General features: G+C 47.2%; 1 protein-coding gene across 13 annotated transcripts in view; it reads right to left on the bottom strand.

The window, feature by feature from the left end:
• The window catches only part of LOC139276378 (CMP-N-acetylneuraminate-beta-galactosamide-alpha-2,3-sialyltransferase 4-like), a 280,344-nt gene that overhangs the window by 92,107 nt on the left and 160,551 nt on the right, over positions 1 to 27,686 (bottom strand). For all 13 annotated transcript variants that reach the window (XM_070894278.1, XM_070894275.1, XM_070894269.1 and 10 more), the window contains 3 exons: positions 17,582 to 17,644; positions 17,382 to 17,482; positions 10,869 to 10,929 (listed from right to left, as the gene is read on the bottom strand). In XM_070894278.1, coding sequence (XP_070750379.1) covers positions 10,869 to 10,929; positions 17,382 to 17,482; positions 17,582 to 17,644 — 225 coding nt within the window. The remainder of the gene's footprint in view (positions 1 to 10,868; positions 10,930 to 17,381; positions 17,483 to 17,581; positions 17,645 to 27,686) is intronic.

The raw sequence follows: 27,686 nt of genomic DNA on the forward strand, positions 1-27,686 counted from the left end.
GCCGAGGCATAGAATACAAGAGCAGGGGGGTTATACTTGAACAGTCTAAAACACTGGTTAGTACTGCATGTAGTTCTGGTCACCACGTTACAGGAAAGACGTGATGGCACTAGAGAGGGTACAGAGAAGATTTACAAGGATGTTGGCTGCACTGGAGAATTTTAGCTATGACGACAGATTGGATAGGCTGGGTTTGTTTTCTTTGGAACAGAGGCGGCTGAGGAGAGACCTCATTGAGGTGCATAAATTTATGAGGGGCCTAGATATAGTGGATAGAAAGGGCCTATTTCCATTAGCAGAGGGATCAACAACCAGGGGGCATAAATTTAAAGTAACTGGCAGAAGGTTTAAATGGGATTTGAGGAAGGTAGTGGGGGTCTGGAACTCACTGCCTGAAAGGATGGTAGAGGCAGAAACCCTCACCACATTTAAAAAGTACTTGGATGTGTACTTGAAGTGCCGTAACCTGCAGTGTTACGGACCTAGAGCTGAAAAGTAGGATTAGGCAAGGTAGCCTCTTGTTGGCCGGCACGGGCACGATGGGCCAAATTGGCCTCCTTCCGTGCTGTAAACGTCTATGATTCTATGAATTAGCTTTCGACCACATATCCGCAGTATAACAAAGACTGCCTATTTCCACCTCTGTAATATCGCCCGTCTCTGCCATTGCCTCAGCTCATCCGATGCTGAAGCCCTCATCCATGCCATGCCATTGTTACCTCTAGACTTGACTATTTCAACGCACTCCTGGCTGGCCTCCCACATTCTACCCTATGTAAACTTGAGGTCATCCAATACTCAGCTGCCCATGTCCTAACTCGCACCAAGTCCAGTTCACCCATCACCCCTGTGCTCGCTGACCTACATTGACTCCTGGTTAAGCAACGCCTTGATTTCAAAGTTCTTATCCTTGTTTTCAAATCCATCCATGGCCTCGCCGCTCCCCATCCTTGTAATATCCTCCAGTCGCACAAACCCCGCCCCCCGCCCCCGAAATATCTGTGCTCCTCTAATTCTGCCCTCTTGAGCATCCCTGATGATAATCGCTCAACCATTGGTGGCCGTGCCTTCTGTTGCCTGGGCCCCAAGCTCTGGAACTCCCTGCCTAAACCTTTCCGCCTCTCTACCTCTTTCCTCCTTGAACATGCTCCTTAAAACCTACCTCCTTGACCAAGAATTTGATCACCTGCCCTAATTTCTCCTTATGCGGAGCGATGTCGAATTTTTTCATCCATTAATACTCCTGTGAAGCGCCTTGGGACGTTTCACTACGTTAAAGGCATTATATAAATGGAGTAACTATTTGTACTGAGGCTCCGTTCTGCGCAGCATGGGTTGGGGCGAAGGAAACATTAACAATACAGAAGGTGCACCCCGTTTGGGGAGGGGGACAATTTCAGTCCCACCATCTTGAGCATGAGACATTAAACCAACGCCCCACCTGCCCTCTTAGGTGGCCATAAAAGATCCCTTGGCACTGTTCGAAGAACAGCAGGGGCGTTATACCCAGAGTTCTGGCCAATATTTATTCCTCGACCAACATCATTAATAAAACAGATTATCTGGTCGTTATCACATTGCTGTCTGTGGGAGCTTGCTGTGCACAACTTGGGTGTCACATTTCCCGATTTACAACAGTGACTACACTTGAAAAGTACTCATTAACTGGGAAGCGCTTTAGGACGACCCGGGGTCCGAAAAGGTGCTACAGAAATCAAAGTACTTCCTTTTTTCCTTTTTACCCATCAAAGGGTTTTCATTCATCTTTTCTTTAGTGTCACACTGAAACAAAAGCTGTACAGGTGACATGGGTGGTTAGTGTGTCCTCGTGGCCTATGGGCAGCTTGGACTAAAGGCACCAGGCATCAAGCTCAGGGTGTCCGAGGTTCGTCCAATAGGTTGTCTGCTTGTAAGTATCTAGACGTATATCACTTGCTTGATTACTATCATTGGTTAAATCGATGAGGCAGAGGCTACGTCTTATATTTTACAATAAAGTATTAAAGTTGTGGAAACTAGACTTTCAAAATTATTCATTAATAAGATGAGGCAGAGGCTGAATCTTACGACCGCTTCCTGCAAATAACTCCCTCATCATCCAATGGAGAAAACCAATGAGGGCACCTGGTGCCGTTGTGGATTTTAACCACGTTGCTCGGGGAATTTCTCACTTTCTAATTATACAATGGCCTCCGTCTGAGCCTCATTCATTCTCCTAAAGGTCTAGAAATTATTACTGTGAATATTAGTGGAGCAACTGCTCAATACCTTGGTATAATATTACTCCGTCTGTGAGCTAAACAGAGACAATGGTAACTTGAAAATAAACTCCAGGTAAAGCTTGGAAACCAACAACAAACTACATTTATATCATGTCAGTAACATAGTAAAGCACACCAAGCCGCTTCACATGACCCTAATCAGACAAACAAATTGACACCGAGCCAAAGAAGGAGACATTAGGACAGGTGACGGAGGTAGGATTCAAAGAGCCTTTTAAAGGAGGAGAGAGAGGCGGACAGGTTTAGGGAGGGAAGTCCAGAGCTAAGGACCTCGGCATTTAAGGTACAGCCGCCAATGGTGGGGAGAAGGAAGTGGGGGATGAACAAGAGGCCAGACTGGAAGGAACGTAGAGATCTCGGAGGGTCGTAGGGCTGTTTTTTGTCCGACAATAAAGGCTGATGCTCTGCAATTATCTACTAAACGATGCTTTCTTTCAAAGGACAAAATGGAAAGTGACAAGTGAAATCTGTGCATAAGGTTCTATGTAAACCCCATTGTGAGCCTCTGTCGGAAATGGTCATTGTAAACCTCTGGAAACTGTTGGTGAGTGGACAAAAACAAGTGGGGTAGGTTTACACTGAGTATTGTCAGAGTCAACTCATATATACCAAACGCTGGAGACAAAACTCCAGCAATTGCTACAAGGGATATGGAAGCTGCAGTGATAGGGCGGGTGAATTCACCTGAGTGTTTGTCACACTTCAACCTGGAAATTGTTGCTGGGATAAAGCGTTACAACAGCAACACCCTTTGACTTTAATGGTAATGAATATTGGAGGAGCGCACAGCAGGAGGCCAGTGCGATTCACCTGGTTGTGAACTCACGCCCACGATAAATGTCTACCCCGACATCAGTTCTGGGGCCATTGTATGAATTTAAATGGAGGGGAAATTGAGTGAGGTCTATTCTGGGAGTGCAATGCTCCCCACCCTATTCCTCCGTGCATTCATTCCTTATGGCTATCGAGGGAAATCAGGGATAGTATTAAAGTCAAGGAAGTGGCATACAAATTGGCCAGAAATAGCAGCGAACCCGGGGACTGGGAGAAATTTAGAACTCAGCAGAGGAGGACAAAGGGTTTGATTAGGGCAGGGAAAATGGAGTACAAGAAGAAGCTTGCAGGGAACATTAAGGCGGATTGCAAAAGTTTCTATAGGTATGTAAAGAGAAAAAGGTTAGTAAAGACAAACGTAGGTCCCCTGCAGTCAGAATCAGGGGAAGTCATAACGGGGAACAAAGAAATGGCAGACCAATTGAACAAGTACTTTGGTTCGGTATTCACTAAGGAGGACACAAACAACCTTCCGGATATAAAAGGGGTCAGAGGGTCTGGTAAGGAGGAGGAACTGAGGGAAATCTTTATTAGTCGGGAAGTTGTGTTGGGGAAATTGATGGGATTGAAGGCCGATAAATCCCCAGGGCCTGATGGACTGCATCCCAGAGTACTTAAGGAGGTGGCCTTGGAAATAGCGGATGCATTGACAGTCATTTTCCAACATTCCATTGACTCTGGATCAGTTCCTATGGAGTGGAGGGTAGCCAATGTAACCCCACTTTTTAAAAAAGGAGGGAGAGAGAAAACAGGGAATTATAGACCGGTCAGCCTGACCTCAGTAGTGGGTAAAATGATGGAATCAATTATTAAGGATGTCATAGCAGCGCATTTGGAAAATGGTGACATGATAGGTCCAAGTCAGCATGGATTTGTGAAAAGGAAATCATGCTTGACAAATCTTCTGGAATTTTTTGAGGATGTTTCCAGTAAAGTAGACAAAGGAGAACCAGTTGATGTGGTATATTTGGACTTTCAGAAGGCTTTCGACAAGGTCCCACACAAGAGATTAATGTGCAAAGTTAAAGCACATGGGATTGGGGGTAGTGTGCTGACATGGATTGAGAACTGGTTGGCAGACAGGAAGCAAAGAGTAGGAGTAAATGGGTACTTTTCAGAATGGCAGGCAGTGACTAGTGGGGTACCGCAAGGTTCTGTGCTGGGGCCCCAGCTGTTTACATTGTACATTAATGATTTAGACGAGGGGATTAAATGTCGTATCTCCAAATTTGCGGATGACACTAAGTTGGGTGGCAGTGTGAGCTGCGAGGAGGATGCTATGAGGCTGCAGAGTGACTTGGATAGGTTAGGTGAGTGGGCAAATGAATGGCAGATGAAGTATAATGTGGATAAATGTGAGGTTATCCACTTTGGTGGTAAAAACAGAGAGACAGACTATTATCTGAATGGTGACAGATTAGGAAAAGGGAAGGTGCAACGAGACCTGGGTGTCGTGGTACATCAGTCATTGAAGGTTGGCATGCAGGTACAGCAGGCGGTTAAGAAAGCAAATGGCATGTTGGCCTTCATAGCGAGGGGATTTGAGTACAGGGGCAGGGAGGTGTTGCTGCAGTTGTACAGGGCCTTGGTGAGGCCACACCTGGAGTATTGTGTACAGTTTTGGTCTCCTAACTTGAGGAAGGACGTTCTTGCTTTTGAGGGAGTGCAGCGAAGATTCACCAGACTGATTCCTGGGATGCTGGGACTGACCTATCAAGAAAGACTGGATCAACTGGGCTTGTATTCACTGGAGTTCAGAAGAATGAGAGGGGACCTCATAGAAACGTTTAAAATTCTGACGGGTTTAGACCGGTTAGATGCAGGAAGAATGTTCCCAATGTTGGGGAAGTCCAGAACCAGAGGTCACAGTCTAAGGATGAGGGGTAAGCCATTTAGGACCGAGATGAGGAGAAACTTCTTCACCCAGAGAGTGGTGAACCTGTGGAATTCTCTACCACAGAAAGTAGTTGAGGCCAATTCACTAAATATATTCAAAAGGGAGTTAGATGAAGTCCTTACTACTCGGGGGATCAAGGGGTATGGCGAGAAAGCAGGAAGGGGGTACTGAAGTTGAATGTTCAGCCATGAACTCATTGAATGGCGGTGCAGGCTAGAAGGGCTGAATGGCCTACTCCTGCACCTATTTTCTGTGTTTCTATGTTTCTATTCTCACAAAATACATCGGTTGTAATCTTATCTTCAATAAAAGAAGGATCCAGAACAGGTCGAATTTAGACAAATCAGAAAGCAAATATGACAGCCATGCGCTAGTGCTGGGGCACTTTGCTCAGTTTGGGCCCTTTAAATATATTCACAGACAAAACTAGCTTCACAAAAGGACTGGAGCTCAAATCCTGGCTGCTGGAGTTCATCAGTTAGAGAGAGAGAGAGTGCACACTGCAGCACTACGATCTGATTGGTTCAGTTGCAATTTGACTGGCAGATCCTTTTATAAATTTGCGGGGTCAGATATTCAAAATCCAGCAATTGTTTTATGGGAAATAAAAGATGCAGACGGATCTGTTAGACTCAGGAGCATCTTCAAACTCCCGGAATTGACGGCAATCAGTAATTTCAGAGAAACTAGTCTGTACCGGTCAATTCGACATTCCCGGAGAAAGGAGAATGAGGGTGAATTTCCCGGGAATTTCTCCCGTTCCACTGCCGTAACTCCGCCAGGAGTATGTCAGAAACCCCAGTGATGTGGGTAACAAAAGAGGCCAAAACAGAACATGGAGCCATTGCCAAAGAGCCGAGTGAACCAACTGTGCTGACTCCGGCAGTCAGGCCCAGCACTGAGTAATTTGCAAAGAATTAGCTTCATTCTTCTGATCTTTGTCTTGTTTTGTTTGCTCAAGGGGTTAGGCGGAAGATTGTCCATTATGTGAACAATGTTATGTGGCTGCTTTTTATTTGCGAAAATAATTTGCTCGATTATTTTACATTCAGGGAGAAGAAAGGACTTAGATTTATATCTCGCGCTCCTGTACCCCAGGACAGCCCCAGGAGCTTCACAGCCAATCAAGTGCTGCTTTCAAGTGTAGTCACTGATGTAATGCAGGAAACGTGGCAGCTAATTTGCGCACAGCAAGATCTCACAAACAGTGCTGCGATAAATGACCAGATGATGTGTTTTATTGTGATGTTGGTTGACGGGTTAATATTGCCCTGGGATGCTGGGAAAAAGTCCCCTGCTCATCTTCCAAATCAAGGCCAGTGTGATGCTCCACCACTTTCAAAGATCAGAGGACTGGTGATGATTGGTAAGTAGTTTTTCTTTTTCTTTTCTTTATCAGTAAGTCACTTTTTAGCATTGTTGTTGCAAATTAAGTTAAATCTAAGGGTTAAGTCATGGCAGGAGAGCTCGGATATATGTTATGCTCCTCCTGTAATATGTGGGAAGTCAGGGACGCTTCCAGTGTCCCTGACGACTACATGTGCGGGAAGTGCATCCGCCTGCAGCACCTAACAAACCGCATTGCGGCACTGGAGCTGCGGATAGATTTACTCTGGAGCATCCGCGATGCTGAGAATGACGTGAGTTACAGGGTACACAGCCAGATAGGGTATGGGTGAGCAACAGGAAGAGCAATGGAAGGAAGGTAGTGCAGGGGTTCCCTGCGGTCATCCCCCTGCAAAACAGATACACCGCTTTGGGTACTGTTGAGGGGGGTGACTCATCAGAGGAGAGCAGCAGCAGCCAAGTTCATGGCACCGTGGGTGGCTCTGCTGCACAGAAGGACAGGAAAAAGAATGAGAGAGCTATAGGGATAGGGGATTCTATTGTAAGGGGAATAGATAGACGTTTCTGCGGCCGCAACCGAGACTCCAGGATGGTATGTTGCCTCCCTGGTGCAAGGGTCAAGGATATCTCGGAGCGGGTGCAGGACATTTTGAAGAGGGAGGGTGAACAGCCAGTTGTCGTGGTGCAGATAGGTACCAATGATATAGGTAAAAAATGGGATGAGGTCCTCCAAGACGAATTTAGGGAGCTAGGAGCTAAATTAAAAGTAGAATCTCAAAAGTAGTAATCTCAGGATGGCTACCAGTGCCACGTGCTAGTCAGAGTAGGAATCACAGGATAGCTCAGATGAAGACGTGGTGCAGAAGGGAGGGATTCAAATTCCTGGGACATTGGAACCGGTTCTGGGGGAGGTGGGACCAGTACAAACCGGACGGTCTGCACCTGGGCAGGACCGGAACCAATGTCTTAAGGTGAGTGTTTGCTAGTGCTGTTGGGGAGGGGTTAAACTAATATGGCGGGGGATGGGAACCTATGCAGGGAGACAGTGTGAAGTAGAATGGGGGCAGAAGCAAAAGATAGAAAGAAGAAAAGTAAAAATGGAGGGTAGAGAAACCCAAGGCAAAAAGCAAAAAGGGCCACATTACAGCAAAATTCTAAAGGAGCAAAGGGTGTTAATAAGACAAACCTGAAAGCTCTGTGCCTCAATGCGAGGAGTATTCGGAATAAGGTAGACGAATTAACTGCACAGATAGCAGTTAACGGATATGATGTAATTGGCATCACTGAGACATGGCTCCAGGGTGACCAAGGCTGGGAACTCAACATCCAGGAATATTCAACATTTAGGAAGGACAGACGGAAAGGAAAAGGAGGTGAGGTGGCGTTGCTGGTTAAAGTGGAAATTAATTGAATAGTAAGGAAGGACATTAGCTTGGATGATGTGGAATCGGTATGGGTGGAGTTACGGAATACCAAAGGACAGAAAACGCTAGTGGGAGTTGTGTACAGACCACTAAACAGTAGTAGTGAGGTTGTGGACAGCATCAAACAAGAAATTAGGGATGCATGCAATAAAGGTACAGCAGTTATCATGGCGACTTTAATCTACATATTGATTGGGCTAACCAAACTGGTAGCAATGCGGTGGAGGAGGATTTCCTGGAGTGTATTAGGGATGGTTTCCTAGACCAATATGTCGAGGAACCAACTAGAGAAATGGCCATCCTAGACTGGGTGATGTGGAATGAGAAAGGACTAATTAACAATCTTATTGTGCGAGGCCCCTTGGGGAAGAGTGACCATAATATGGTAGAATTCTTTATTAAAATGGAGAGTGACACAGTTAATTGAGAGACTAGGGTCCTGAACTTAAGGAAAGGTAACTTCGATGGTATGAGGCGTGAATTGGCTAGAATAGACTGGCGAGTGATACTTAAAGGGTTGACGGTGGATAGGCAATGGCAAACATTTAAAGATCACATGGATGAACTTCAACAATTGTACATCCCTGTCTGGAGTAAAAATAAAATGGCGAAGGTGGCTCAACCGTGGCTAACAAGGGAAATTAAGGATAGTGTTAAAGCCAAGGAAGAGGCATATAAATTGGCCAGAAAAAGCAGCAAACCTGAGGACTGGGAGAATTTTGTAATACAGCAGAGGAGGACAAAGGGTTTAATTAGGAGGGGGAAAATAGAGTATGAGAGAAAGCTTGCTGGCAACATAAAAACTGATGGCAAAAGCTTCTATAGATATGTGCAGTCAGATTCAGGTGAAATTATAATGGAGAACAAAGAAATGGCGGTCTAGTTAAACAAATACTTTGGTTCTGTCTTCTCGAAGGAAGACACAAATAACCTTCCGGAAATACTAGGGGACCGAGGGTCCAGTGAGAAGGAGGAACTGAAGGAAATCCTTATTAGGCGGGAAATTTTGTTAGGGAAATTGATGGGATTGAAGGCCGATAAATCCCCGGGGCCTGATAGTCTGCATCCCAGAGTATTTAAGGAAGTAGCCCTAAAAATAGTAGATGCATTGGTGATCATTTTCCAACAGTCTATCGACTCTGGATCGGTTCCTATGGACTGAAGGGTAGCTAATGTAACACCACTTTTTAAGAAAGGAGGGAGAGAGAAATCAGGTAATTATAGAATGGTTAGCCTGACATCAGTAGTGGGGAAAATGTTGGAATCAATTATTAAAGATGAAATTGCAGCACATTTGGAAAGTAGTGACGGAATCGGTCCAAGTCAGCATGGATTTATGAAAGGGAAATCATGCTTGACAAGTCTTCTAGAATTTTTTGAGGATGTAACTGGTAGAGAGGACAAGGGAGAACCAGTGGATGTGATGTATTTGGACTTTCAAAAGGCTTTTGACAAGGTCCCACACAAGAGATTGGTGTGCAAAATTAAAGCACATGGTATTGGGGGTAATGTACTGACATGGATAGAGAACTGGTTGGCAGACAGGAAGCAGAGAGTTGGGATAAACGGGTTCTTTTCAGAATGGCAGGCAGTGACTAGTGGGGTGCCGCAGGGCTCAGTGCTGGGACCCCAGCTATTTACAATATACATTAATAATTTGGATGAGGGAATTGAGTGTAATATCTCCAAGTTTGCAGATGACACTAAGCTGGGTGGCGGTGTGAGCTGTGAGGAGGACGCTAAAAGGCTGCAGGGAGACTTGGACAGGTTAGGTGAGTGGGTATGCATGGCAGATGCAGTATAATGTGGATAAATGTGAGGTTATCCACTTTGATGGCAAAAACACGAAGATAGAATATTATCTGAATGGCGGCAGATTAGGAAAAGGGGAGGTACAACGAGACCTGGGTGTCATGGTACATCAGTCATTGAAAGTTAGCATGCAGGTACAGCAGGCGGTGAAGAAGGCAAATGGTATGTTGGCCTTCATAGCTAGGAGATTTGAGTATAGGAGCAGGGAGGTCTTACTGCAATTGAGAGAGTGCAGCAAAGGTTCACCAGACTGATTCCCAGGATGGCAGGACTGACATATGAGGAGAGACTGGATCGACTGGGCCTGTATTCACTGGAGTTTAGAAGGATGAGAGAGGATCTCATAGAAACATATAAAATTCTGACGTGACTGGACAGGTTAGATGCAGGAAGAATGTTCCCGATGTTGGCGAAGTCCAGGACCAGGGGACATAGTCTAAGGATAAGGGGTAAGCCATTTAACACTGAGATGAGGAGAAACTTCTTCACTCAGAGAGTTGTTAACCTGTGGAATTCCCTACCGCAGAGAGTTGTTGATGCCAGTTCACTGGATATATTCAAGAGGGAGTTAGATATGGCCCTTACAGCTAAAGGGATCAAGGGGTATGGAGAGAAAGCAGGAAAGGGGTACTGAGGTGAATGATCAGCAATGATCTTATTGAATGGTGGTGCAGGCTCGAAGGGCCGAATGGCCTACTCCTGCACCTATTTTCTATGTTTCTATGACAGGATACAAACAGCAGATTAATGCAATTACCAGATAGGATTCGCGTTTATCTGCTGGGCACGTTGCCCAAGGCTGACGAAAGGTCACCGACCTGAAACGTTAACTCTGTTTCTCTCCACAGAAGCTGCCTGACTTGCTGAGGATTTCCAGTCGTTTCTGGTTTGACCAAAACCATATTTAGACCACAACGTTTTCAGGATCAGCGAAATAGGTCCCAAACCTTCCAAACTGGATGAATCTGGACAACATTTCAGAGCGGTAGTTGTCCTGCCGACGTGCTCCTGCCGCGCAGGAGGAACGCGCAACGGAATCGTGGGATTGGACGACCATGACCCTGTTACACAATTGACCCAATTTTTTGTCAATGTGCTGTGTTGAAGGCACACTAATCACCACCCCCTATATGTGCCCCTGCCATGTTCTGTTCTGTGTTGAGAGTGCAAAGGAACAGAAAACTTACCCTCAGATCACGGCCCAAGAGGCGAAAACCCAAAGGTGCCCCTGAAAAGTAGCCACCACCCCCCCCCACCGGATAAAGGGTTTACCTGGCTATCTCGTCCGGCATGTTGGACTGTGTTCGGCTCAATATCTGATTGATGATCACTTCTGGAAGGAAAAGAAAAGGTTTACAATGACACAATGAATGTTTTGGAGAGAGTGAAAATTCTCCCTCCACTTCTCATCCTGGCTGTGTTACATCAACATTAAAAATAATCTATTTACATCGAACTTTTGAGAGCGTCCATCTCATTCCAGACGGGACACTTGAGGCGTCACACTCGAGTTGTCACATTCCAGATGTCACACTTCAAAGATTCAAAAGTTGTTTTAAAAATGAGAAAAGAAGATTGGCTTTTTTAATCTGAGCTGGAGCGATGTCACCTGCAAACTTCATAAACAACAGTCAAACTCAGACTCCTTGCGAACGATGCTGAAAAGGCATTTATGGCCATTGACAGGTCCACCTTAATGAATAAATCACAGAATGGGCGGTGGCTGAACAACTGACATAAAAAGAGAAAAACTGGATCGACTAGGCTTATATTCACCGGAATTTTGAAGGGTGAGAGGGGATCTCATCGAAGCATATAAAATTTTGACAGGATTGGACAGGTTAGATGCAGGAAGAATGTTCCTGATGTTGGGGAAGTCCAGAACCAGGGGACACAGTCTATTTAATGCTCTGATATGCATCTTTGATTTTCAGAATGATATTCTACTTACTTGTGTTGTTGGAGACAAAAGCAGCAGGAGCCCGGGTGAGGTGGGGCAGGGGGGCAGGGCGGGATCAGGAGCCTGGGGGGGAGGGGGAAAGGGCAGCAGGGCCCGGGGTGGGGGAGAGGCCAGCAGGGGCCCGGGGTGGGGAAGGGGGTAGAAGGTGGTCCAGACAGGGATATGGATCACGTTCTCCTCCCACCCGATAGATGGGATTCACCCTTGAGCACGAACGGCACCGAGTTGTTTTCTTGCACAGTCTGGCTCGTGCACGGCAAGTGACATCATCAGTCTGCCCAAATATACAGAAGTTAGGACACACTGTCACTATTCTCTTTGTAATATAAAATGTGACCCCACCCCATAAAAAAGCAAATTATTATTTAAATGAAGAGAAATTACAAAATGTTGTAGTACAGAGGGACCTGGGGGTCTTTGTGCATGAAACACAAAAAGAGGTTAGTATGCAGGTACAGCAAGTAATCAGGAAGGCAAATGGAATGTTGGCCTTTATTGCCAGGGGGATAGAGTATAAAAGCAGAGAAGTCCTGCTACAACTGTACAGGGTATTGGTGAGGCCACACCTGAAGTACTGCGTACAGTTTTGGTCGCCTAATTTAAGGAGGGATATACTTGCATTGGAGGCTGTTCAGAGAAGGTTGATTCCTGAGATGAAGGGGTTGACTTATAAAGAAAGGTTGAGTAGGTTGGGCCTGTACTCATTGGAGTTTAGAAGAATGAGAGGTGATCTTATTGAAACATATAGGATACCGAGGCGGCTCGACAATGTAGGTGCAGAGAGGATGTTTCCAATTGTGGGGGAATCTAGAACTAGGGGGCATAGTTTAAGAATAAGGGATCACCCATTTAGAACTGAGATGAGGAGGAATTTCTTCTCTCGGAGGGTTATAAATCTGTGGAATTCTCTGCACCGGAGAGCTGTGGAGGCGGAGTCATTGAATATATTTAAGGTGGAGATAGACAGACTTTTGAGCGATAAGAGAGTGAAGGGTTATGGGGAGCGGGCAGGGAAGTGGAGCTGAGTCCATGATCAGATCAGCCATGATCTTATTAAATGGCGGGTTCGAGGGGCCAAATGGCCTACTCCTGCTCCTATTTCTTATGTTCTTATGTCACAGGAATCTCCGAATGCTTCTAGTCTCAGGACAGTAATTTGCCAAATATTAACAGACCCAACTACCCGTTGGCAAAATAGACGGTGCTGAGGCCAGACTATCCCCACCTGAAGACTGAACCACAATCTGGTGCACAAACAAGTGGCTCGAACCTGAATAAATTCTACACTTCACACAATTAATAACTTAAACTACAACTGAACAAGATTTTTTTTATCCACTTCTTTATTACTCATTTTGGGAAGTCCGGCGACAACAAGCAACAAAATACATTGGAACGACGCATGCGCAACGACTTCCGGTTCGTTGGCAGCAGTCGCGTCCGAAAAGCTGCGGCTCCGCCGGGGAATATAATTTGCAGCGTTCTGGTTGAATGAAGTGCACCTCACTGAACCAACCCTGCAGCTCAAATTATATAACATCGTCAGTGCTGTGGATTTGTCAAATTCAGCCTCGGGGAAACGGTGACTGCAGCCAGCGTGATCTTGCATCGCCCGTTCATGAGGTCACATCGTTGATGGGGCCCACAGATCAATTGCTGGGCTGGCCTGGCCTGGCATGAAGTGTTTTCAGAGTCAAGGCGAGGTGGGAGGCAGCTCAAGATGGAGGCCTCAGCCCCCCGCGCCCCCAGCAGATGGGGGTTTTTTGGGGAGTTCCACAGATCCTGCTGATGGTGTGCCAAGCGTGACTCTGGGTTCACAACCACTGGCACAAATTGGTGACATACAGCCCTCTATAGACTGGCAGTCCTCACAGCTACTTCACAGACCGGCTTGTCCATTGGGTCAGCCCTAAACCAGGGAAGCAGTTGCTTTGGTGTTCCTTCTGGTCACAGAATTAGTATTGTGCCTCCTCACTGAGTTCTCGTAGTGTCATGGTGCATGATACTTCAACACTTCCCACCCAGCTCTAGATGAGCAAGGGCCAGAATTCCGTGAGAATTACTACAAAGCCTTTTCAATGGCAGCCGTCAGCTCCCAATGAGGTGCAAGGAAACACGGTGGTAATCAACAGCGGCACCACCTTATGGATGCACAAGTCAGTTGGTTCTCCTTTGCATCCCTTAAAGGAGCTGAATGGTAAGAGAAAGAAGCATCTGAGCAGCCTAGTGCCCCCAGCAGGACTTCCTGCACTTGAACGACCCATTCTATCATGGCGTCTGGTTTACTCAAGCAACAGTTCAGATACACCCATTCGGGGAGGCAGTATTACTGACACAGTGAAGATATTACTGGGTGGATCCCAGAGCAGCAGTGAGCAGGAGGGGCTGGTAGTCAACTTTGAGGAGTCATCGGTCTCTCCCCAGAGCTTCAATGAGGAGCGTAGAAGAACATGCCAGGAGCAGCACCAGGCGAACCTAAAAATGAGGTACCAACCTGAGGAAGCTGCAACACAGGACGACATGCATGCTAAGCAGCGAAAGCAGCATGCTATAAACAGAACTAAGCGATCATACAATCAATGGATCTGCAGTCCTGCCACATGCAGTAGTAAATGGTGGTGGACAATTAAGCAACTAATGGGAGGAGGAGGCTCCATGAATATCCTCATCTTCAATGATGGCGGAGCCCAGCACGCGAGTGCAAAAGATGAAGCATTTGCAACCATCTTCAGCCAGAAATGCCAAGTGAATGATCTACATCGGCCTCCTCCTGAGGTCCCCACCCTCACAGAAGCCAGTCTTCAGTCAATTCGACTCACTCCACAAGATATCAACAAGCGGCTGAGCGCACTGGATACAGCAAAGGCTATGGGCCCCGACAACATTCCGGCTGTTGTGCTGAAGCCTTGTACTCCAGAACTAGACACGGCTCTAGCCAAGCTGTTCCAGTACAGCTACAACACTGGCATCTACCCGACAATGTGGAAAACTGCCCAGGTGTGTCCTGTCCACAAAAAGCAGGACAAATCCAATCTGGCCAATTACCGCCCCATCAGTCTACTCTCAATCATCAGCAAAGTGATGGAAGGTGTCGTCGACAGTGCTAACAAGCAACACGTACTCATCAATAACCTGCTCACCGATGCTCAGTTTGGGTTCCATCAGAACCACTCGGCTCCAGACCTCATTATAGCCTTGGTCCAAACATGGACAAAATAACTGAATTCCAGAGGTGAAGTGAAAGTGACTGCCCTTGACATCAAGACAGCATTTAACCAAGTGTGGCATCAAGGAGCCCTAGTAAAATTGAAGTCAATGCGAATCATTGGCTGGAGTCAGACCAAGCACAAAGGAAGATGGTTGTGGTGGTTGGAGGTCAATTATCCCAGCTCCGGGACATCAATGCAGGAGTTCCTCAGGGCAGTGTCCTAAGCCCAACCATCTTCAGCTGCTTCATCAATGACCTTCCCTCCACTATAAGATCAGAAGAGGAGATGTTTGCTGATGATTGCACAGTGTTCAGTTCCATTCGCAACTCCTCAGATAATGAAACAGTCCATGCCCGCATGTAGCAAGACCTGGACAACATTCAGGCTCGGGCTGATAAGTCACAAGTAATGTATTCGCCACACAAGTGCCAGGCATTGACCATCTCCAACACTTCCCCTTGACATTCAACAGCATTACCATCACTGAATCCTCCACCATCAATGTCCTGGGGGTTACCATTGACCAGAAACTTAACTGGACCAGCCACATAAATACCACGGCAACAAGAGCAGGTCAGAGGCTGAGTATTCTGCAGTAAGTGTCCCACCTCCTGACTCCCCAAAGCCTTTCCACGAGTCAGGAGTGTGATGGAATACTCTCCATTTGCCTGGATGAGCGCAGCTCCAACAACACTCAAGAAGCTCAACACCATCCAGGACAAAGCAGCCCGCTTGATTGGCACCACATCCACCACCTTCAACATTCACTCCCTCCACCACCGGTGCACCGTGGCTGCAGTGTGTACCATCTACAGGATGCACTGCAGCAACTCGCCAAGGCTTCTTCGGCAGTACCTCCCAAACCCTTGACCTCTACCACCTAGAAGGACAAGGGCAGCAGGTACATGAGAACACCATCACCTGCAAGTTCCCCTCCATGTCACACACCATCCTGACTTGGAAATGTATCGCCATTCCTTCAACATCGCTGGGTCAAAATCTTGGAACTCCCTCCCTAATAGCACTGTGGGAGCACCTTCACCACACGGACTGCACCGGCTCAAGAAGGCGGCTCATCACCATCTTCTCCAGGGGCAATTAGGGATGGGCAATAAATGCTGGCTTTGCCAGCGACGCGTACATCCCGGATTGAATTTTTAAAAAACATAAGCAAGAGCCTTCAGCTGAGGATTCCTAGACCAAGATCTGCGGAGCCCAAGCTGTTATTGATCAATGATTGAGGAGCATTGGTCAAGGACAGGCAGAGGAGACACTCTCTTCTCTCAAGGTGCTGATCACAGACAATTGGAGGAGTCCAGGACACACATCTGCAATGCATTGAGGGAGGCAGGACATGAAGTGAGGAAGGCCCTGGTGACTGGCACTCCCGGAGATCAATATAACCGCCAGCCAGACATTACGTGGTGGGTATAAGAGCTATTGTCACTTCTGTGCTGACAGCAGTTACTGCTTCCATAGAGGGTACTCTGACAAAGTAGCCATGATGGCTCACAAACTGCAATTTCAACATAGAAGACGCGACTCTAGTCAAATCGGTGTTCCAGAATAGCACCCATGTGACTTTCATTTAGCCATTCCCACCACCAACCCTCCCAGCTCCTCTGGCCTCCGCCCCCTATCCACCTCCCAACCCCACCAACCAACCCATCCAGCACCTCCCCACTCTGCCCCAACCACCCACCCACCCACACCCACACACACCCCCCCCCCCACCCACACCCACACACCCCCCCCCCCCCCCCGTTAATTTGATTCCAGTGGGTGCGCTGCCTGATCAGGGTCACAGAGAGGTCATGGGAGGGCAAATCATGGCCAGAATCGAGGTGGCCAGATCTGGGATGGAGTTTTGCTGGGTCCTGTCCCACTTCACTTCCCAAACCAGTTTTGTGAGTGCCAGTCACACTTCAATACTGCTCCTCAGTACCTGTCGGCAGACCATTCAACCCGGGTGGCATCAAACCCAATCCTGTCCAATTGTGCACTTAGATGGCTTTCAGAAGCACTGGCGTTCCCTACTCCATGGGGTGCTGAGGGCAACTGCACCACCTGTACCCCACCACCCCACCTGAGATCAACTCATTCAAACCAGGAACCAAAGCTTCTGGTTTAGAGCCGTAGAACCCTCAAAAAGAGGCCATTTGGCCAATCATGTCTGTGTTGGCTCTTTGCGAAAACAACCCAAAACTAATCCCAGTGCCCTGGCCTCTCGCTACAGTCTCGCATCCAACTCGATTTCAAATATTTGTCCTGTGGAATGGTCTCGATCTCATTACTCCCCGTGACAAAGCATTCTGTGCTTTTGGAACAAAAGCTCTCCCAACCTCTCCTCACTCTATGAGTGACAATGTTAAATCGATGCTGAGCCCTCAATCCACCCCATCATCACTGACTCTGCAGCCAGAGCAAATAGTCCATCCCTAGTCACCCGATCAAAATCCTGCATCCTTTTAAAAAAAACCTTTATTAAATCCTAATTGATTGGGTTGTGAGGCTTTGCCCTGGGCAGTCCTTACCCATTCAGTCAGCGAGGGAGGAGCTCTATCGTATATTTCTGAATAAGAAAGACAAAATGATGGTCAATTAATGGTTGCTCACCATTGCCTTTAATCCCATATGGTAATGTATGAAACACATAGTTAGGCTGGTACCACCAGTTACCTCCAAGTCTTAAAAATAAATCAGTATTCCGAGTAAAACTGAAAAAAAAACACAAAATCAGGAGGGAAAAAATCAGAATGGAACAAAAAACAAAATGTCGAATCGTCAAATCCTGGCGGAATCAACAGGGGACTTACTTTGCGATGATCCGTTCGCTGTTATTGTTTGAGTCCCAGGATTGGCAAGGTGCCTCTGCTGGACTGTAATCAAGCAGAGAAATGTTTATGCACTCGGGAACCTTTCCCTCAGCTGTGGTATAGGAAATACAACCCTTTAACCACAGTCACTACAGCAGAACCAATCACCTCCCATTTCTAAGCTGGGTTGTGAATGACACAACGTGCGTAAACTCTGCAACAACACGACTGAATATTCTTTCAATCCCCACTCCTGAGGTCCCCCTCATCACAGCAGCCAGTCTGCAGCCAATTCGATTCACTCCACATGATATCAAGAAACGGCTGAGTGCACTGGATACAGCAAAGACTACGGGCCCCGACAACATGCTGGCTGCTGTGCCGAACACTTGTGCTCCAGAACTAGCCGCGCCTCTAGCCCAGCTGTTCCAGTACAGCTACAACACTGGCATCTACCCGACAATGTGGAAAACGGCCCAGGTATGTCCTGTCCACAAAAAGCAGGACAAATCCAATCCGGCCAATTATCGCCCCATCATTCTACTCTCAATCATCAGCAAAGTGATGGAAGCTGTCGTCGACAGTGCTATCAAGCCCCACTTACTCACTAATAACCTGCTCACCGATGCTCAGTTTGAGTACCGCCAGGACCACTCAGCTCACTCTTCACACAAGCTCCCCTCCCTATCCCCCCTTTCACTGCTGCCTCCTCTGCTCTGTGCTGCGCGACCCGCACCTCCTCTCAGCAAACCTCCTTCATTCTCACTGTAGCTACTTACCACAGACACATGATGTTCCCACTCCCGTAACCGCAGAATCGTAGGGAGAGGGGCAGGAGCGCTGGAAGAGCCTAAGTGAAAGTGACCCTGGTGGAGGAGGAGGCTTTGGAGTTTGGAGTCTATTAGAATAAGAGGGGATCTCATTGAAACATAATGGGCTGATTTTTCGGTCCTTCGCGCTCCGAGTTTGGCCCAGGAGCGGCGCGAAAAGCGGCGTTGAGGCCTCCTGCATCCCGTCACGATCCTCCGGTCGGGTTTTGCGGCGCCGCGGAGCAGGACGCCGGGAAGAGGTGCGTCGGGCGTGCAACACCTCTGGTTGTGACACCGGCAGGAGTTTGGACTTTTGCCCGATCCGTCCGCCCGGACGTGCGCCCAATGACCGCCTGGGAAATCAGAGCGGTCCGGCATAGCCGGTGGTGCAGAGGAAGATAAAGTGCTCCGAAGACAAGTGCGAGTGTTTGTTCTTTACAATTTTTTAGCGATTTATGTTGTGGTGACGTGGGCAATCTTTTGGGAATAAGAACATAAGAAATTGGAGCAGGAGTAGGCCATTTGGCCCCTCGAACCTGCTCCACCATTTAATAAGATCATGGCTGATCTGATCGTGGCCTCAACTCCACTTCCCTGTCTGCTCCCCATAACCCTTCACTCACTTATCGCTCAAAAATCTGTCTATCTCCACCTTAAATATATTCAATGACCCTGCCTCCACAGCTCTCTAGGGCAGAGAATTCCACAGATTTATGATTCTCTGAGAGAAAAAAATTCCTCCTCATCTCAGTTCTGAATGGGCGACCCCTTATTCCGAAACTATGCCCCCTAGTTCTAGATTCCCCCACAAGGGGAAATATCCTCTCTGTCATGTATGTAACCACAATGTAACACCACTGTATTACTGTATACACTCAACCTAGATGCACACCTTGACCACAAGGGGTGAACTTGTGGGAGACACTCCTTACCTGATCACACAGGTATAAAAAGGGAGGTTCCACGCAGGGTCATCGTCTTTGGAGTCCTGTGGATAAAGAGTTAAGGTCATAGAGTGACCTTGTCCCCAGAATGTGCCTCGTATGGTTTCATACTGTAGAGTAAGGACCTTACACTCTCTGCATCCATCTTGTCGAACAACCTCAGTATCTTATTTCAATAAGATCACCTTTCCTTCTATACTCCAATGAGTATAGGCCCAAACTACTCAACCTATCTTCATAAGTCAACCCCTTCATCTCAGGAATCAACCTAGTGAAGCTTCTCTGAACAGCCTCCATTGCAAGTATATCCCTCCTTAAATACGGAAACCAAAACTGTACGCAGTATTCTAGGTGTGGCCTCACCAATACCCTGTACAGTTGCAGCAAGACTTCCCTACTTTTAGATTCTATCCTCCTTGCAATAAAGGCCAACATTCCATTTGCCTTCCTGATTACTTTCTGTAACTGCATACTAACTTTTTGTGTTTCATGCACAAGGCCCCCCAGGTCCCTCTGTACTGAAGCATTTTGTAATCTCTCTCCATTTAAATAATAATTAGCTTTTTATTTTTCCTGCCAAAGAGGATAACCTCACATTTTCCCACATTATACTCCATCTGCCAAATATTTGCCCACTCAATTAACCTGTCTATATCCCTTTGCAGATTCTTTGTGTCCTCACGACTTGCTTTCCCACCTATCTTTGTATCATCGGCAAATTTGTCTACATTATACTTGGTCCCTTCATCCAAGTCATTAATATAGATTGTAACTAGTTGAGGCAGCAGCACTGATCCCTGTGGCACCCTACTAGTTACCGTTTGCCAACCGGAAAACGACCCATTTATCCTGACTCTGTTTTCTGTTAGTTAGCCAATACTCTATCCATGCTACTATATTATCCCAACCCCATGAACTTTTATCTTGTGCAGTAACCTTTTATGTGGCACCTTGTCGAATGCTTTCTGGAAATCCAAATACACCACATCCACTGGTTCCCCCTTATCCACCCTGCTCATTACATCCTCAAAGAACTGCAGCAAATATGTCATTTCATAAAACCATTCTGACTCTGCTTGACTACATTATGATTTTCCAAATGTCCTGCTACTGCTTCCTTAATAATGGACTCTATGTAAAGTCCTGTCCCCTCAGTACAGATTCACACGAGGCATGTAGTGAAGTCAAAGTCACTCTGGACCTGCACCTTTTATTTCACAGCTCTGGAATGCTGCACTTGCCTGAGACCTGTGCTTATATACCTGTCTCTTGCAAGTGCACCCCCGGTGGTAAGGTATGCTGGTGGTTACAGGTCATATCTTATTACAGTCATGTATAGCATGTTGGGATACAGTTATATATAATGTAAGATACATGACATCACCTTCCCCCAAGGTCTTATTGTCTTTATAAGTTCAGTCTCTCAGGTGGTCTACGCTCTCGCGTGGAACGTCTGAGTTGTGGTTCAGTTGTTTGCCTTGGTGTCTGTTTTTCTTTGGGTGTGGTTGCTGGTATCTCGCCTGGGCTGTCTGTTTCGATTGGTGTGATTGTTGTTGACTCGCCTGGGCTGTCTGTTGGGATTGCCCTTTCCTCAGGTTGTTCCCTCTGTCTGTCCACCAAGTGTGGTGCGAGTTCCACATTGTAGTCTGCCTCTGGTTCCGCAGTGCTGTTGGTAAATCTGCTTTTGACTTGGTCTACATGCCTCCGGCAGGTTTTGCCATTGTCCATTTGTACTACCAGTAGCCTGTTTCCTTCCTTGCCCGTTACTGTCCCTGCAAGCCATTTGGGACCCCTACCATAGTTTAGTACAAACACTTTGTCCCCTATCTCATTCCATCTCCCCCTCGAATTTCTGTCATGGTACTCAGTCAGCTTACAGCGCTTTGCCTAAATGATTTTGTGCATGTCTGGGAGGATTAATGAGAGCCTTGTTTTTAAAGTCCTTTTCATCAACAGTTGCGCGGGGGGGATCCCAGTCAGTGAGGGCGGACGAGATCTGTATGCCAACAGCAGTCGCGACAGGCGACCCTGCAGCGTGGGACCTTGGATTTTAAGCATGCCTTGTTTAATGATTTACACTGCTCTCTCCGCCTGGCCGTTGGAGGCCGGCTTGAACGGTGCCATCTTGACGTGATTTATGCCGTGGTCAATTATAAAGTCTTGGAATTCTGCGCTGGTGAAGCAAGGACCATTGTCACTGACTAATATGTCAGGGATTCCGTGCGTTGCAAACATGGTTGCGAGGCTCTCCACAGTGGTGGAGGTTGTGCTCGAGTTTAAAATGGTGCATTCGATCCACTTTGAAAATGCATCTACAACTACGAGGAACATTTTGCCCATGAATGGGCCCGCATAGTCTACGTGCACCCGCGACCACGGTTTGGTAGGCCAGGGGCTCAGTGGAGCCTCCCTGGGGGCATTGCTGAGTTCGGCACAAATGGTGCACCTTCAGACGCAGAGCTCCAAGTTTGCGTCAATACCAGGCCACCAGACGTGGGATCTGGCTATGGCCTTCATGAGAACGATCCCCGGGTGCTCGTGGTGGAGCTCCCGGACAAATACCTCTCTGCCTCGCAGAGGCATGACTACTCGGCTGCCCCACATCAGGCAGTCTGTTTGTAGTGATAGCTCATGCATGCGCCTGTGAAAGGGTTTTAATTCCTCGGGGCAGGCATCTCGAGCCTCTGCCCAGTCACCGGTTAGGACACATCTTTTTACTGAGGATAACGTGGGGTCGCTGGCCGTCCAGGCTCTGATTTGGCGAGCCATCATGGGCGAACCTGTGGACTCAAAGGCATTGATTGCCATGACTATCTCACAGTCCTGTTCGTCAGACCCTTCCGTGGTCACCAGGGGTAGCCTGCTGAGCGTGTCGGCACAGTTGTCTGTGCCTTATGGTATAGTCGTAGGACGTCAGCATGAGTGCCCACCGTTGAATTCGTGCAGAGGCGTTGGCGTTTATTGCCTTGCTCTCGGATAGGAGGGAGGTGAAGGGCTTGTGGTTGGTTTCTAACACGAACTTGGCCCCGAAAAGGTATCGGTGCATCTTTTTGACACCGTACACGCACGCAAGCGCCTCCTTCTCTACCATTCCGTACCCGCGCTCCGCCCGCGAAAGTGACCTGGAGGCATAAGCTATGGGTTGTAATTTGCCCGCATTATTGACATGTTGCAAAACGCACCCGACCCCATATGCTGACGCATCGCATGTGAGAACTAGCTTTTTACCAGGGTCAAAGAAAGTCAAAACACTGTTGGAACACAGAAGGTTGCGTGCCTTACTGAAGGCGCGTTCCTGGGCAACTCCCCAAAACCAATTGCACCCCTTCCTGAGTAGCACGTGGAGAGGCTCCAGCAGCGTGCTTAAGTTCTGCATAAAGTTCCCAAAGTAATTGAGTAGCCCGAGAAAGGCGCGCAGTTCTGAGACATTCCGGGGCCTGGGTGCCAGGCGAATTGCTTCTGTTTTGGACTCTGTTGGGCGGATTCCATCAGCGGCAATCTTCTGCCCAAATATTCAACCTCGGGTGCGAGAAACAGGCACTTGGATTTCTTGACTCGTAGGCCTACCCGATCCAACCGCTTAGTACTTCCTCCAAATTACGGAGATGGAGTCGGTGTCCCTGCCCGTGATAAGTATGTTGTCTAAAAATACAACCGTCCCCGGGATGGACTTGAGCAGACTCTCCATGTTGCGCTGGAATATGGCAGTTGCCGACCTGATGCCGAATGAGCATCGATTGTACATGAAAAGGCATCGTCGTGTGTTGATGGTGGTGAGTAGCTTGGATTCCTCGGTCAATTCTTGCGTCATATACGCAGATGTGAGGTCTAATTTTGAGAAAAGTTTACCTCCAGCAAATGTGGCAAATAAGTCCTCCGCTCTGGGCAGCGGGTACTGGTTCTGTAGGGAGACTCTGTTTATGATAGATTTGTAGTCCCCACAGATTCGTACGGATCCATCAGGCTTCATGACTGGGATGATGGGACTTGCCCAGTCGCTAAATTCCACAGTTGATATCATGCCTTCCTGCAGAAACCTGTCCAGTTCGTGTTCAATCTTTTCCCTCATCACATAGGGTACAGCTCTGGCCTTGTGATGGACCGATCTAGCATCCTGTGTGATGTAGATTTTGACTTTGGCCCCTTTGAGCAGTGTGAGGAGGTGCGTCGCTGAGTCAGGAGCAGCGTCAAGGAAGTGCGTGGAGAGGCGTGAGTTCCGGGGTCGGCGAGAGGCCTACAAAGGCCCAACGCAGCGGCAGTTGGGAGCAGCGTGAGGAGGTGCGTGGAGAGGCGTGAGTTCCGGGGTTGGCGAGAGGCGAGCCGGTGCAGCTACAGGGAGAAGGCAAAAAAGAAGTAGAGAGAAACAGAAAGGTGATGTCACAGCCAAGGGGGTAAGTGATTGGCTGGTGATTGATGAGTAGTTTTTCTTTTTTCTCTTCTATATCAGTGAGTAAACTTTAGCATTGTTGTTGCCAATTTAAGTGTATCTTCGGGTTAAGTCATGGCAGGAGAGCTCGGTCACGTGTTATGCTCCTCCTGTACCATGTGGGAACTCAGGGACACTTCCGGTATCCCTAACGACTACGTGTGCGGGAAGTGTATCCGCCTCCAGCTCCTTACAGACCGCGTTGTGGAATTGGAGCTGAGGGTGGATTCACTCTGGAGCATCCACAATGCTGAGAATGACGTGAATAGCATGTTTAGTGAGTTGGTCTTACCGCAGGTGAAGGGTCCACAGCCAGCTAGGGAATGGAAGACCAACAGGAAGAGCAGTGCAAGGAAGGTAGTGCAGGGGTCCCCTGCGGTCATCCCCGTGCAAAACAGATACACCGTTTTGAGTACTATTGAGGGGGATGACTCATGAGGGGAGGGCAGCAGCAGCCAAGTTCATGGCACCGTGGCTGGCTCTGCTGCACAGGAGGGCAGGAAAAAGAGTGGGAGAGCGATAGTGATAGGGGATTCGATTGTAAGGGAAATGGATAGGCGTTCCTGCGGCCGCAACCGAGACTCCAGGATGGTATGTTGCCTCCCTGGTGCAAGGGTCAAGGATGTCTCGGAGCGGGTGCAGGACATTCTGAAAAGGGAGGGTGAACAGCCAGTTGTCGTGGTGCACATTGGTACCAACGATATAGAAAAAAAAAGGGATGAGGTCCTACGAGACGAATTTAAGGAGCTAGGAGCTAAATTAAAATGTAGGACCTCAAAAGTAGTAATCTCAGGATTGCTACCAGTGTCATGTGCTAGTCAGAGTACGAATCGCAGGATAGCTCAAATGAATGCCTGGCTTGAGCAGTGGTGCAGCAGGGAGGGATTCAAATTCCTGGGGCATTGGAACCGGTTCTGGGGGAGGTGGGACCAGTACAAACCAGACGGTCTGCACCTAGGCAGGACCGGAATCAATGTCCAAGGGGGGGAGTATTTGCTAGTGCTGTTGGGGAGGAGTTAAACTAATATGGCAGGGGATGGGAACCAATGCAGGGAGACAGAGGGAAACAAAAAGGAGACAAAAGCAAAAGACAGAAAGGAGATGAGTAAAAGTGGAGGGCAGAGAAACCCAAGGCAAAAAACAAAAAGGGCCACTGAATGTAAAGGGGCTGCAGGAGGATTCAAAACTAAAAATCATGGTTTAAAAACTAGTATTAAAACACTCTACCTAAACGCACGCAGCATTCGAAATAAAGTAAATGAGTTGACGGCACAAATCATTACAAATGGGTATGATTTGGTGGCCATTACAGAAACGTGGTTGCAGGGGGCCCAAGGCTGGGAATTAAACATACAGGGGTATCTGACAATTCGGAAAGATAGACAAGAAGGGAAAGGAGGTGGGGTAGCTCTGTTAGTAAAGGATGATATCAGGGCAGTTGTGAGAGATGATATTGGCTCCAATGAACAAAATGTTGAATCATTGTGGGTGGAGATTAGAGATAGTAAGAGGAAAAAGCCACTGGTGGGCGTAGTTTATAGGCCCCAAAATAATAACTTCACGGTGGGACGGGCAATAATCAAGGGAATAATGGAGGCATGTGAAAAAGGAACGGCAGTAATCATGGGGGATTTTAACCTACGTATCGATTGGTCAAATCAAATCGCACGGGGTAGCCTGGAGGAGGAATTCATAGAATGCATACGGGATTGTTTCTTAGAACAGTATGTTACAGAACCTACAAGGGAGCAAGCTATCTTAGATCTGGTCCTGTGTAATGAGACAGGAATAATAAACGATCTCCGAGTAAAAGATCCTCTCGGAATGAGTGATCACAGTATGGTTGAATTTTTAATACAAATTGAGGGTGAGGAAGTTGTGTCTCAAACGAGCGTACTATGCTTAAACAAAGGGGACCACAGTGGGATGAGGGCAGAGTTGGCTAAAGTAGACTGGAAACACAAACTAAACGGTGGCACAATTGAGGAACAGTGGAGGACTTTTAAGGAGCTCTTTCATAGTGCTCAACAAAAATATATTCCAGTGAAAAAGAAGGGCAGTAAGAGAAGGGTTAACCAGCCGTGGATAACCAAGGAAATAAAGGAGAGTATCAAATTAAAAACCAATGCGTATAAGGTGGCCGAGGTTAGTGGGAAAATAGAAGATTGGGAAAATTTTAAACGACAGCAAAGAATGACTAAGAATGCAATAAAGAAAGGAAAGATAGATTACGAAGGTAAACTTGCACAAAACATAAAAATGGATAGTAAAAGCTTTTACAGATATATAAAACGGAAAAGAGTGACTAAAGTAAATGTTGGTCCCTTAGAAGATGAGAAGGGGGTTTAATAATGGGAAATGTGGAAATGGCTGAGACCTTAAACAATTATTTTGCTTCGGTCTTCACAGTGGAAGACACAGAAACCATTCCAGAAATTGCTGGTCACAGGAATGTGGGAAGGGAGGACCTTGAGACAATCACTATCACTAGGAGGGTAGTGCTGGACAGGCTAATGGGACTCAAGGTAGACAAGTCCCTGGTCCTGATGAAATGCATCCCAGGGTATTAAAAGAGATGGCGGAAGTTATAGCAGATGCATTCGTTATAATCTACCAAAATTCTCTGGACTCTGGGGAGGTACCAGCGGATTGGAAAGCAGCTAATGTAACGCCTCTGTTTAAAAAAGGGGGCAGACAAAAGGCAGGTAACTATAGGCCGGTTAGTTTAACATCTGTAGTGGGGAAAATGCTTGAAACTATCATTAAGGAAGAAATAGCAGGACATCTAGATAGGAATAGTGCAATCAAGCAGATGCAGCATGGATTCATGAAGGGGAAATCATGTTTTACTAATTTACTGGAATTCTTTGAGGATATAACGAGCATGGTGGATAGAGGTGTACCGATGGATGTGGTGTATTTAGATTTTCAAAAGGCATTCGATAAGGTGCCACACAAAAGGCTACTGCAGAAGATAAAGGTACGCGGAGTCAGTGGAAATGTATTAGCATGGATAGAGAATTGGCTGGCTAACAGAAAGCAAAGAGTCGGGATAAATGGGTCCTTTTCGAGTTGGAAATCGGTGGTTAGTGGTGTGCCACAGGGATCGGTGCTGGGACCACAACTGTTTACAATATACATAGATGACCTGGAAGAGGGGACAGAGTGTAGTGTAACAAAATTTGCAGATGACTCAAAGATTAATGGGAAAGCGGGTTGTGTAGAGGACACAGAGAGGCTGCAAAGAGATTTAGATAGGTTAAGCGAATGGGCTAAGGTTTGGCAGATGGAATACAATGTCGGAAAGTGTGAGGTCATCCACCTTGGGAAAAAAAACAGTAAAAGGGAATATTATTTGAATGGGGAGAAATTACAACATGCTGCGGTGCAGAGGGACCTGGGGATCCTTGTGCATGAATCCCAAAAAGTTAGTTTGCAGGTGCAGCAGGTAATCAGGAAGGCGAATGGAATGTTGGCCTTCATTGCGAGAGGGATGGAGTACAAAAGCAGGGAGGTCCTTCTGCAACTGTATAGGGTATTGGTGAGGCCGTACCTGGAGTACTGCGTGCAGTTTTGGTCACCTTACTTAAGGAAGGATATACTTAAGGAAGTCCAGAACCAGGGATCACAGTCTAAGGATAAGGGGTAAGCCATTTAGGACCGAGATGAGGAGAAACTTCTTCACCCAGAGTGGTGAACCTGTGGAATTCTCTACCACAGAAAGTTGTTGAGGCCAATTCACTAAATATATTCAAAAGGGAGTTAGATGAAGTCCTTACTACTAGGGGGATCAAGGGGTATGGCGAGAAAGTAGGAAGGGGGTACTGAAGTTGCATGTTCAGCCATGAACTCATTGAATGGCGGTGCAGGCTAGAAGGGCCGAATGGCCTACTCCTGCACCTCTTTTCTATGTTTCTATGTTTCTA

Source organism: Pristiophorus japonicus, chromosome 11 (genome assembly GCF_044704955.1).
Source record: "Pristiophorus japonicus isolate sPriJap1 chromosome 11, sPriJap1.hap1, whole genome shotgun sequence".
NCBI lineage: Eukaryota > Metazoa > Chordata > Chondrichthyes > Pristiophoridae > Pristiophorus > Pristiophorus japonicus.